The sequence below is a fragment of the Neovison vison genome, chromosome 4, assembly GCF_020171115.1.
Source record: "Neovison vison isolate M4711 chromosome 4, ASM_NN_V1, whole genome shotgun sequence".
NCBI classification, from domain to species: domain Eukaryota; kingdom Metazoa; phylum Chordata; class Mammalia; order Carnivora; family Mustelidae; genus Neogale; species Neogale vison.
Genome location: NC_058094.1, coordinates 69,368,122 through 69,381,936, shown reverse-complemented (window position 1 = coordinate 69,381,936; position 13,815 = coordinate 69,368,122). Strand labels below are relative to the sequence as shown.

The following is a 13,815-nucleotide window of genomic DNA, read 5'->3' as shown; positions in this document are numbered from 1 at the left end:
CCCTTGCCCACATTTATTTTCTGAGTCTTGAAGAAAACCTTTCAAGAAAGGTATAGTTAGATTTTTTTCCATTTTTGAGAATTCACATAATAGATATAGGTGAAAAAAAATTTTTTTTTTGCTTTGAAAGGAACATTTTATGTTAACATGAAGAATTTAAAACAGCATTTGTAAGAATCCTGGATTTAGAATCTTTAAAATCAGTGTTTATTTTGAATTGGTTGCCCATCATCATTGGACTACTAAACCTTCTTTTGATTATATCTCTTATCAAAGACAGGTGAGCGGTAGGTGTTTTAGTAGTAACCATACAGTTGTCAATGCTTTAAGAAATTATGATGTTAATGGCATTGTAATGTACCAAAAAAGTAATTTAAGTTCAGAAGATTAAGTATCATGTACTGGATGATCAAAATTAAATTACTTAAAATTTTGCATGACAACATTTTTTCTTCATTGGATGGCTTATATAGATGAGGGACTATGAATAAATAATAAAGACTTGAATTTTACATAGGAATATTAGAATTCAAAAGTCTACAGAAAAAGAATTCATAAAAATTATATTTTATATAAGGAATTAAAGAAGAGTATGGCTTCATTATTTAGTATTTAGTTTAAGGTTACTTAAGGAGAGGTTTTACAAGACATTTTAACTATTACTCTGTAATTAGTATGTTCTCAGGGCACATATCTATTTTTATATATTAAAACGACTGAAAGTTTCAATGTATTATACCACTGAATTTGAAACTAAATGTCATCTACATCAATAATGTATGAAGAGTCTGGTTTCTATATCAGTAAGGAGACAGAAAAGGAAGCACGTTATTGCTGTTTGATGTATAGAGAGCAATTCTACAGTTTTTTGGTCCCTTTATGTTTCTCTCTGTAGAATTAGCCAACAACTAACCACATGGACCAACTATTGACCAACTGTCTTTATCTTATGTTCCAATGGTGATATAAAAGGGCTCTTTTTTTTTTTTAAGTATCTTAACAGACTTTATCTCTTTGAAAGGAAATCTTTTGAGAATAGAGCAAAGTAGATGAAACATAGTAATTTCCAAAGTCTTTATAGCAACTCACTCTACATATTGTTTAATCCACACCAAAAAACAAATCAGCTACTGGATTTTTTTTTTTTTTTCAGTAGGAATGGATTACAGTATGATTGGATTTCTAAAAGAGGGAATTTGAAAAAATACATAAATCAAAGTAATACCAAGTTACCTACCATGTTTTCCTGGGTGTGAGTTTCTACATGTGAAACTATTTGAGAGATGGAATCTGCCTTCCTTTTTTCTATCAGGAAGAGGAATGTGTAGAGGGATAGCCATGGGGTAAGGAACGATAAATCCTAAAAAAGTCCCAGTCACAACGTGAGAATGTCCTCCCTTCTCTTTCAGACCCTAAGCCCAGAAATCCTCTTTCCTTTTCAGTTATACAAATAAATGATCAAGAGAGTCACTGGTTACACATCAATGCAGATCCAATATTAGGCTTAGATACAGGCGCTGTAGTAGAAATTTGTGCCAATTTCTTCAGAAATAAGTGGTTGTATTATTATCAGCCTAAATTTCATCTTTTCTGTGATGTTCTCCCTAATTTTTCCATTCAAGTGAACCAGTCAGTTTTGATTTAATTACCCAACAGACATTTATCACACACCTAATACATCCCAGGCACAATGTTGGGCCTCTGGGGGCACAAAGCAGAAGCCCTGCCTTCCAGAAAATTCCTTCTTGTTCTATCCTCAGTACTTGTTTAACCTCTAAACACTAGTTTCCTTATTAGCTTACAGTTTTGTATTTCATATTAGTCTGAAATCTCCTAAAAGACTTGGCCTGCATTGCAGGACTTGAATAAATAATTGAATTTTCTGCTGTGGGTATTACCATAATCTGTTTAGCAGATGATCTTCAGTAAGTATAAATCCTTCTCCTGGATTAGTGACAAGATCCAAGTAGGAAAGAATCCAAGCTGGTCATGGGGCATGATGCTCACAATTGTGGAAATTGTGCATGTCTGTGTCTTGTTAAGATTAATTTCAGGACATCTGTTGATTAATGGGAGCCATGATATCTCTTATTTCATGAAATAGATGAAGAGTGAATACATTTATTCCCTCAAATCCAAATTGTTTCTTTGGAGTGCTGAATATAGACATAAATAAAAAAGCAAAGATAACTACTTATCATACTTTCATTTCTTCTTAGTTCTCCCTAATAGCTATCCATAAACTTTTGCTGTGAAAGTGTTTTTTTTTTAATTTTTACATTTATTTATTTATTTATTTTCATTTTTTAAAATTAACATATAATGTATTATTTATCAGGGGTACAGGTCTGTGAATCATCAGTCTTACTTAATTCACAGCACTTACCATAGCACATATCCTCCCCAATGTCCATCACCCAGCCACCCTGTCCCTCCCACACACCCCCCAGCAACCCTCAGTTTGTTTCCTGAGATTAAGAATCTCTTATGGTTTGTCTCCCTCCCTGGTCCCATCTTGTTTCATTATTTTCCCTCCTTACCTCCCACAATCCTCTGCTCTGCCTCTCAAATTCCTCATATCAGAGAGATCATATGATAATTGTCTTGCTATGAAAGGGTCTTAACCCAGATTTATCACTGCTCCTTTTATCTGTACTGGTAATGTCTAAACAATACATCTGAATGAATCTGTTTGAATATCTTAGTAGATGTTGTTATTTCCCCAAAGTATTTATTTCCAAGTACCAGGAAGCCACATTCAACTTAAAGGATGAGTAGACGCAATAATTTAAGATTAGCCTGGCTTGGAAGTCCATGGGGAACCACTGGTGGTGTTTAATTGAGAGAGTACATGACAGGAGTTTGGGTTAACAGTGTACAAAACCTAGCTAAAATATGCTCAAAAGAAAAAAAATGTGTGTATATTTGTGTATGGAGAGGAATTTTATTGGTTAAATCCAAGGAAAAGTTGATTGGCAAGCTGTAGGAGGGGAAGAGTTGTGCACTCTGAAGTGTACTCTGAAACAACTGGAACCAGAAGACTGAACTCTACTGGGTCTCTCTTTCCATCTTTCAGCCATGACCCTCCTTCTGCGGATCAGTTTGAATCTCTCATTTCAGGCCAGCCAGTAATACCTAAATTTTACATTTTACTGGTTTTACCATCTGCAAGAACTTCCTGTATATTAAAAAAATGCTAGGGAAGAACTTCTATTGGTCTGCCTTGGTACCTACTCTCATTTTCCTCAACTGAGATCGAGTAAGACTGAAGCAGGTGTCAGGAACGGCATATGTTGCAGTGGGAATCTGAGCATCGCCCAGAAAAAGGAGATCTAATAGACTAATAGTAAAGTTGTCTGCTACAATGATCTATGGCCCAAATTTCCCAAAAGGCATTTGTTAAGCTGGCTTATATAACCCCTAAGTCCCTATCTTACAGTCCAAAATTTGAATTATTATGTTGATATCGTCTTAGTTTGTGACTCTGGGGATCCTGTGGCCCTACTCCTTGTCCACAAAGCCACACAGAAATACCTATCTTCCAAATCCCACTCATTTGTGGCATTTAGTATTACTTGTGAGAGACCAGCTGGTCGCCTCCATTCCTGGGAACCTGGGTGAGTGTATGGTGGAGAGCATCAGTATCTCGACCTTTTTTTTGTGTGGTGGTAGTAGGACAGAGGGAACAGGGAAGCAACTAGAGAGGGTGTCAGACATTTGGGTACTTCTTCCTTCAATTGTGAATAATCAACTGGGCTGTGATTCTAAGGGCTGACCTGTAGGACTGAAACACAGAGATGAATGACATACCCCAAGCCTTGAATTGCTTACTCCCTAGGGAAGTTGTGATGGGTAGGCAAGAAATGTAAGAGCAGTAATGAAAGTAAGTGCACAATTTACTGAATGGCTGCTGGTCAGTATGGACATTAGACTTTGTTTTGTGGCACGCAAAATCAGATTCCTTCTCCTCTTATCCTTGTGTGAACCAGGAACTTGGGACTGGGGTCCTTCTGGCCTCCATGGATACTAGTTTCACAAGAAGCTGATTGAGGAAGGGATGATGCAGCCACGCCACAAAATAAGCCCTCATCCTTGGTGCCTTTAGGCAAGATTTTTGCCCAGGTCTGACTTTTTTCAGTATTCTTCAAAGCTCACAAAAATATTTTGGAATTCCTCATATTGTTGTTCATTGACTTCTTTAAGAACACAAACACTCACGGTACAACACTGGGGCCTCAGGGACCCCTAAGGCCACCCTGACCCACTAGTTGACATCTAGGGGCTCTGCTCTTGCATATGTTGGTTTGGTTGGTGATTAGTCTGGTGAGAACAGAGTTGGGAGGTCAGCTCCATTCAACCCCATCCACCACTGGGATGTCCAGTTCAGCTGTTGTCACTGTTGTCACCAGGGATTTCCTATGTTGGACGTGAGTGTCTCCACAGTCCTAAGACCATCTCCTGAGTCCTGGCATATTCATTCATTCATCCTTATAGCACTGCTGTACAAGGCTCAAAGCTAAGTAACGCACTGTGATTTTCAAGGAACTTCCAGCCCTTGTAATCTAAGGACTTTGCTATCTAAGTAAATTTTCCCCCCTTGTTTTGTATTTGTGGCAAAATTTAACATTTACTCTTTGAACTATTTTTAAGGGTACAATTCAGTGATACCAAGTACAATCACAATGCTTTCTAATCATCACCACTATTTCTAGATTTTTTTCATCATCCAAAACAGAAACTCTGTGCCCATTAAATAATAATTCATCATTCCCCATGCCCCACAGTCCTTGATAACCTCTACTCAACTTTTTGTCTTGACAATTTATTTATTCAAGGCATCTCATGTAAGAGGAATTCTATAATATTTGTCCTTTTGTGACTAGTTTATTTCACTTAGCATAATATTAGGGTTCATCTATACCTTAGCATGTATCAAAATTCCATTTCTTTTTATGGCTGAATAATATTTCATTGTCTCTACATACCACATTTTCTTTCATCTGGTCATGGACATTTGGGTTGTTTCTACCTTTTGGCTGTTATAAATAATGGTGAACATTGGTGTATGAGCACTGGTGTATGTTTTCTCTTCTTTAATATATAAATATGTTTAATTCTTATAATAGCCTCAGGATTCTAAGCACATTTCAATCTCTAGTTCACAGATAGGGAAGGTCATTCAGCTGGTCATGGCAAGGCCAATATTCTGAAAAACTTGACTACGGTGCAGTCTCTAAATTACATATGGTGCTGCCTTTAATAAAAAATAATTATCTTATTCTTTGAACCATTATGTCCTGCATATATTATATACATTATTTCTAAATCCCTAAGATATCCTTGTGACGTGGATTTTATTATCCTTTTATTATAAATAAAGCCCTTAAGCCTTAGAGAGAGGTTGAGTGGTGGATGCGGGAATGCCCCCAGGTATGCTTGCTTATCTTTGCTGCCCTAGAGCCAGAGCATGGAAGGCAGATTTTATCTGGGTCTTAGGGGTAGCCCCATTCCTTCTGGATAGACCATAGGGAAATGATCAATCTCAGGTGCAAAACCCATGAGCACTCTGGGGGATTCTGACATCCTATAGGTGTAGACGAGAAGTTCTATCCTGGCTCCCAGATGATTTTTTCCCTCTGATACTTCAAAAAGTTTTCTTTCTTTATTTTTTTTTTTTATTTCTTTTTAAAAGTCTTGCTCTAACAATGGCAAGGCCAATAGAATCAAAGTAAAATGGAAGATTATTTCCACTGCTAGCTAAATTTGGAAAATATACAAAAAAAGCTGTTCAAATTCTGGCAAAAAAGAATTGACATAGGCTGACCAGTGAGCATTTATTTCCAACAATTCTGAATTAGCTGGGTATTTAGATAACATTTCACTTCTATTTAACCATGTGGACAAAGCCATATTCCATTTACATGACTGCCTGTAGCCTTTAACAACCTGACTTGAAGCTCTTCTTTTGGCTCTCTTAACCCTTTTCTCCTCTCCTTGTGTGGCTGGCACACAAATGTACTTTAGATTGTCATTTTGCAAAAGGTTAGAGATAGACTGTCTTTCTCTTTAGATAGTGGGACCCAGTATCCATAACCTTCATGGCTATTTCCCCTCTTCGCTTTCACAGCTTGAGAAAATGGCATGTAACATACCTAACCAAAGACAGAGGACTTTGTCTACATCTGGAGAAGCTCTATATGAAATTCTTGGTCTGCATAAGGGAGCATCAAATGAAGAAATTAAGAAAACCTACAGGTACAGAGAAAGTTCAATGATGACATCATTCTACTACTAGCAATAGTTATTTTTTGATAGGCAAATTGTGGTAGGCCCCCAATTAAAGACAAAAGCTTCTTGCAAGACCAAGTAATCAGAGTCTTGAACCTCATGTCCCCTGTTCTACAACATAGACTGTTAGAAATAGACAAGTATGAAACTCACTTTTTAAAAGAATACTCTCATGATTTGGGGCCTTATAAAAAGGAAGCCTGTGTTCTAGGCCTTCAGTGTGAGAGAAAGACAGAGATCACTGAGAATGACCAGGAGTTTAATTTAACTTAAATGATATAGCATCATGGAATCTGGTAGAGGGATTTTAAAAGTGGAGGGTGGATTGTCACAATTGTCATATTTTATGCTATGCTTTTCAAGTCTTCAATTTTGATTTTTCATATCTGATCTAGTTCAGAGTTAGATATAATTGGGAAAAACTCAAATATATTTTTCTTTAGAGCTCCAAGAAATTAAAAAAGCATTGAGCAGGAAATACTGTATAAAATTTGAAATTGCTCAAAATGAAGACAACAACATTTTTTCATAATAATATCTCTATCAGTAATTATTGATATTTTGTTTTCTTCTAGTCTTTTTTTCTGTCTAGATAAGACATTTAAAAATCGAATTGGATTTGTCAATACCCCTTATTTTTTAACATGTAAATATCTTGGTATTATTAAATACTGAATTTTTTAATGAAGCTTACAGTCATCCTGTAGTATCATCACTTTGAGCTATTTTTTTTTAAGTTTAAGTTCTTTTAATTTCCTCCTATACTTGATATTCCTACATGCAAATCATGATGCATATTTCCAAATATTTCATTATTTTCTTTTTAAAGATTATTTAAAGATTACTTATTTATTGAATGAATTATAGCATGCAAGTAGGAGTGGGGAGGAGATGATGAGGGAAAGGGAGAGTGGGAATCCTAAGTAGACTCCCTGTTACCACAGAACCCCCTACAGGGCTCTATCTCACAATCCTGAGATCATGACCTAAGCCAAAATCAAAAGTTGGACATTCAATCGACTGATCCACTCAGATCCCCCTTATTTCCTTATCAAGGAATAAAGCTGTGCCTTTAGAGGAAAAACTAAATCAAAATATAAATGAAACTTTCAGATTTTAATTGGTTACTTCTTGATTTGACCTTGAACTTGGTTTTTTAAAACTTAGAGTGTATATATTTTTTGACATATGGGAGTTTAGAATTATGAAGACAAATTTGCTAGTAATTTTCTTTGTGGATTTTATCTGTGATGTTTAAAAAGCTACTCTTCATTATAATATTATAAAAATATTAACCCGTGTCTTCTTTCAGTACATTTATAATTTATTTTCACATTAACTCTTTGATCCATTTGGAGTTTATTATGACATATGGTATGAAGGTGAGAGTCTAGATTTGTTTTTTCCCAAATCACTAGCCCACAAATATTTATTGACTTCTCCATTTCTATGTACGAATGGGAAATTCTTTGACTTTGGATTGTAACCCTCACCATGTGGTAAACTGTGGGACCTGAAATGCCTTTAAGAAGCATGTGAAGAATGAATGACAGAGGTGAAAATTGCCATTTGGACCCAAACAGTTCTGTGAAAATGGTCAAGGAGCTTGATCCAAAGTCACTATCAATCTTCCAGTTTATGTTTCACTTAAGGTACTGGGGACAGAAAGTCTTTGCCATTTCATTGCTCCCCAGAGTTATTTAGAAGTGTACCTGGGAGCTGTTTAACCTCCTGTGGATAGATACCCTTGGCTGAAAGTTATTAGACTTGTCTTTTGAGGCTTCAGGCTGAGACACCATGCTGGAAGTGGGGGTTTGGAATCAAAGTAATTACACTGCAAGCTTATTACCTATAAAGATGCTCCCCCAAATGAGAAAAAGAGTGATACCTAACTACCTTGTAAGCCTTAAAACCCACTTTACTTTACAAATGTGACTTTTAATTGCCTCAATTAATTTTGTAAGCTAAAATTTCAGGTCATATCCTAATTAAGGCACTAATTATGCTGAGTTGTTTGCAAGTTTAATAATTACAATCTAAAATCTTTTCATGTAATCAGTGTCCTGCTATTAATTTTGTTTTAATGTCATACAAATATCTTTTTTTCCAGCTGATTAGGGTGCTAGTATGCTGCCAAAAGCAGCTACTTCTATCTAAATTACACATTTGTATTCTGCAAGCTATTATTCAAAATGTATGAGCAGGCTGAAAACCCACTGAGAACATTATTCTTATATTCAGAGATCTTGATCAAAGCAGTCACAATATAGTGAAATTAAAAGTTAGTGAAATTTAATAAAATTACTAACTGTTGAATCCATACTCTGCTTGACCAATGTTGCAATGCTTGGTTGTGCTCTTGAAAGCAAGGCTGAATTAGATTTCTTCTTCTACATTTAATTTTTATTTTCGAACAGATAATATATTCACCTGATTAAAATAAGAACATGCAAACACATATACAAAAAAACTTTCCCTTCTACTTCATATTCCCTAGGTTCCCTCCTCAGGAAACGCAATTCTTTGTGTACCGTCTAGAGAGATTTTAGGCCTATATAAGCTTATATAGAGATCTTCTGATCTGAGCAAAATGGTGTAGACTTCTTTCTCTCTGCTCCTTCCTGTCAAGCATACCTAAAAGCCTTGGAAATAACACAAGTGACAACTAAAGAAGAACCCTAAAAAGTAGAAACAGGAAGATGAATTAGTTAGGGACCAGAGGACCAAGGGAACAACACAGTGGCAGGGCATGCTCTGATTCTCCATCCAAGAGACTATAACCCAGGCCCAGCCTTTCCTGATACCCAATCTAGCAAGAGAAAGCAGACAGATAGCCTTATTCTTCCTCCAAACTGAGCAGGAGTCCTGGCAACAACTCTAGATAAGCCCAGGAGAAATAGCAAGGAGAACAAACTGAATGTTCCCCAAACAGTAAACTACCAGAGAACTTACCCACCATCTGAGACTCCCTTCTCCTACCCAGGGACTTCACCTGACAGGAGAGATTAGCAGGTAGGATTCTTTCACCAGCACCCAGCCCAAAAAGTGTTTTCTGTCTCTACAGCCTGGAGATTCCCTTTCTCCACATAATGGCACCAAGCCACTCAGCCTGGGAAGCTCCTTTCACTTCCTCAGCTAGTACCAACAAGTACCAGTGCGGTCTCAGAGGCAGGAGACAAAGAAGACAAACATAGTACCATCAAGGCTCTGAAAATCAAACTGTCATTGGAGCCACCGCCCATAAAAGTAGGCTATGACCAACACGCTAAATCTAAACAGTCAATGCCTGTTAAAATAAAAAATTTAAGTAAGACCCAGAGTCTCCTAACATAATAGCAAAAATTTCCAGATACAATTAAAATCAGTTATCATACTAAAAAAAAAACCACCAAGAGAATTGTAACTTGAATGAAAAAAGATAATCCTCAGCGTCTCATACTGAGATGAACCAGACATTAGAATTATCTGACAAGTAACTATCATAAAAAAAATTCCACAAACAATTACAAATTCTCTTGAAACAAGTGAAAATAAAAGCATCAGAAAATTTCAGCAGAGAAATAGGAATTATAAAATGGAACCAATGGAAATTAAAGAACTTAAAAATAACAGAAATAATAAAAATAACTTGGGTTCAGTCGTAGAGTACAACTAACAGACGACAGAATCAGTGAAGTTGAGGACAGATCCATAGAATTTACCCAATTGGAACAAATGAGAGAAAATAAACTGAAAACAAACAGAGCCTCAGGAACCTATAAGACCATAACAAAAGATCCAACATCATAGAACTGGTGTCATAGGAGGGGGGAAAGACTGAAGGAGTATTCAAAGAAATAATGACTGGAAATTTCCCAAATATAACAAAACATATAAATTCACAGATCAAGCAACTAAGTGAATTCCAGAAAGGATAAATCCAAAGAAATCCATGCCCAGACACATCATAATTATACTTCAGAAAACTAAAGACAAAGAAAATACCTTGAAAGCAGCCAGAGAGAAACCATGCATTATTGATAGAGGGACACCAATTCAAAAGGCAACAAATTTCTCACCTAAAACAAGAGAGGCCAGAAGAAGTAGCACAGCACTTTTCAAGAAAGAAAAGAAAGAGAATTACTGTAAACTGAAAATTCCAAATCTGATGAAACTATACCTAGGGAATTAAGGGGAAATTTAAAAATTCCTACATGAAGGAAAACTGAAAGATTTTTGTCTCTTAGCCAGATATGCTTTTACAGAATAGCTGAAGGACATATTATAAAACAAATAATAAAAAATAATAATAATTCCTACATTTTTAAGGAAGGAAGAAAGAACAATGGAAAATATAGAAATATGGGTAAATACAACATACTATCATCTTCATGAATTTTCTAAATTATATATGACAACTGACACAAAAATTCTAAAACCATCTGATACTCAAGACAATGATATTTAAAAGTGGGGAGGACAAGAAATGAAATGAAAATGTTCTGTACTTAGATTGGTAAAACACTGATATCAGTAGACTGTGATAAATTATATATACATACTCAACCACTAAGAAAACTGTACAAAGTAATGTACTCCCAAACACTACAATAAAGCTCTTCAGCCCTGGGAGATTTCTGGGAGGCCCTAGGCACCAAACTTCCAAGCATGCCATGAATTGCCCAGATTCCTAGCCCTTAACAGTAGACTGAGATGGCTCAAAGATGGCATCCCTACCATAGCCCTACAACAAATGCTACCTAATTCTGTGTTCCCCTTGGTAACATGAATGAGGCAAATACAGTTCACCAACCACTTTAGGCCTGTTATAGGGTATGTCTCTATTGTTGACACTGACTGGCACATAAAAATCCTTCACTCCAAACCCAGTAGATTGTTGATCTATACCTTACACTGCTGCCTAATTATAATGAAGCTAGGAAGGCTGATCAGGGCATGTAGCATGTAGTATGTCTAGAATCTCTTAGAATCCTAACGGCTTTATAACAAGGCTTGATCATTATTCAACAAATATTTCTTGAGTACTGTTTTGAGCACTGAGAAAATTGCATTGAACAAAAGAGATGAAACCCCTACTTTGCTGAAGCCTATATTCTAGGCTGGGGGAGAAGAGGAGCTTAGTAATAAAGTATACAGTCTATCAGATATTGGTAAGAGCTGTGAGAAAAGCAAAGCAAGTAAGATGTTGGGGAGTGCTAGGAGTGGTGCTTGAAGTCACATATTCTCTTTGAGGTGTTCCAAGTTGATTTTAACACTAAACTCCCTCAGTTGCAGTGAATTTTAAGTATAAAGTAGCAGCAGTTAAGAGTAGAGGGTATGAAGTCAGAAGGACCTGGATTCAAACCTCTTCTCTTAGGCTCATTTTCTTCATGATTAAAATGGAGAAAACAGGGGCACCTGGGTGGCTCAGTGGTTTAGGCCTCTGCCTTCGGCTCAGGTCATGATCTCAGGGTCCTGGGATCGAGCCCCACATTGGGCTCTCTGCTCAGCAGGGAGCCTGCTTCTCCCCTCTCTCTGCCTGCCTCTCTGCCTACTTGTTTTTTTTGTTGTTGTTGTTGTTTTTTAAATTTTTTATTTTTTATAAACATATATTTTTATCCCCAGGGGTACAGGTCTGTGAATCGCCAGGTTTACACACTTCACAGCACTCACCAAAGCACATACCCTCCCCAATGTCCATAACCCCACCCTCCTTCTACCAACCCCGCTTCCCCCAGCAACCCACAGTTTGTTTTGTGAGATTAAGAGTCACTTATGGTTTGTCTCCCTCCCAGTCCCATCTTGTTTCATTTATTCTTCTCCTACCCACTTAAGCCCCCATGTTGCATCACCACTTCCTCATATCAGGGAGATCATATGGTAGTTGTCTTTCTCTGCTTGACTTATTTTGCTAAGCATGATACGCTCTAGTTCCATCCATGTTGTCGCAAATGGCAAGATTTCATTTCTTTTGATGGCTGCATAGTATTCCATTGTGTATATATACCACATCTTCTTGATCCGTTCATCTGTTGATGGACATCTAGGTTCTTTCCATAGTTTGGCTATTGTGGACATTGCTGCTATAAACATTCGGGTGCACGTGACCCTTTGGATCACTACGTTTGTATCTTTAGGGTAAATACCCAGTAGTGCAATTGCTGGGTCATAGGGCAGTTCTATTTTCAACATTCTGAGGAACCTCCATGCTGTTTTCCAGAGTGGTTGCACCAGCTTGCATTCCCACCAACAGTGTAGGAGGGTTCCCCTTTCTCCACATCCTCGCCAGCATTTGTCATTTCCTGACTTGTTGATTTTAGCCATTCTGACTGGTGTGAGGTGGTGTCTCATTGTGGTTTTGATTTGTATTTCCCTGATGCCGAGTGATATGGAACCTTTTTCATGTGTCTGTTGGCCATCTGGATGTCTTCTTTGAAGAAATGTCTGTTCATGTCCTCTCTCTGCCTACTTGTGATCTCTCTCTATCAAAAAAAAAAAAAAAAAAAATGGAGAAAACAGTACTGATTGCAGAGGGTTGCTAAGGATTAAAAGAAGTAATATATGTAAAGTGTTTAGCCAAGTTCTGACACACAGTTACTGTGTACCACAAAGAATACATAAGGCATCAGAGAAAGAAGCCTATAGAATGGCGTTCTTCAATGTTGGCTACGGCATGGGTGTAAGAAGACTGTCCAAGAAATATGTGTGTGTATGCATGCCTACGCATGTACGTGTGAGAGTGAGTGTGTGTGTGTGTGTGTGTGTGTGTGTGTGTGACTGTGTGTATAGTTTCTGTGATATTTAAATTCTGTTGATAAATTTAAAGGAGTGTTAAAACTTTTATTTTAACATGTCAATGTCTATAATATGCTGAAAATTACACCGTTTGCATCTGCTTTAACTTACAAAAAATTTAGATGCAAAGTTTAAATTTGAGAAATTGAGAGGACAATTTCTCAAATTTATTTTAAGGAGCATATAAGCAAAAAATTAGAATCTAATTGAGAGAGGGAGAGAGAAAGAGAAAGATGGAAACCTAAACATCATACCCAAAGTGATTATGAGGAGCCATTTAGGTTGATTGGGAGAGAAAGGCGATGGGGGCCTTCCCTGTAGCATATTATATATTCCATAACTCACTTTGCTGTTATGAGAGCATAAAAGTCTCACAGGTTGTAATTCACTCTTCTTTTCTGCCTTTCCCATTCCATCAATTCCCTCAGGCCAAGCATTATGTTTTGTCTTCCATTGCACTTCCATTAGTTCTAGCTAATATTTACTAAATTCAAAAATGAATTGGTCAACAGATAGATTTTGCCTGTGGGTGTATGTCTCTTTCTCCATACTTACATTTTTAGCTTTGTCAGGACCTTGTCTCAAATGTTTTGCCACATAGTTGAGCAAAGAGTCATTCACTGACCCAGTAAAGAGAGGGACAGCTCAGCAAGGAAAGACTACAGTTTCAGACTGGGACACAGTGCACTTTTTTATGGCTTGAGATCCTCAAGTAAAATGTAGTTAGGGGATAAGGAGTAGAAAACTCTGAGA

General features: G+C 36.9%; 1 protein-coding gene across 1 annotated transcript in view; it reads left to right on the top strand.

Moving 5' to 3' along the window:
• The window catches only part of DNAJC5B (DnaJ heat shock protein family (Hsp40) member C5 beta), a 100,633-nt gene that overhangs the window by 37,869 nt on the left and 48,949 nt on the right, over positions 1–13,815 (top strand). Inside the window, exon 2 of the mRNA XM_044244476.1 lies at positions 6,128–6,255. Within this exon, the coding sequence (XP_044100411.1) occupies positions 6,128–6,255 (128 nt within the window). The remainder of the gene's footprint in view (positions 1–6,127; positions 6,256–13,815) is intronic.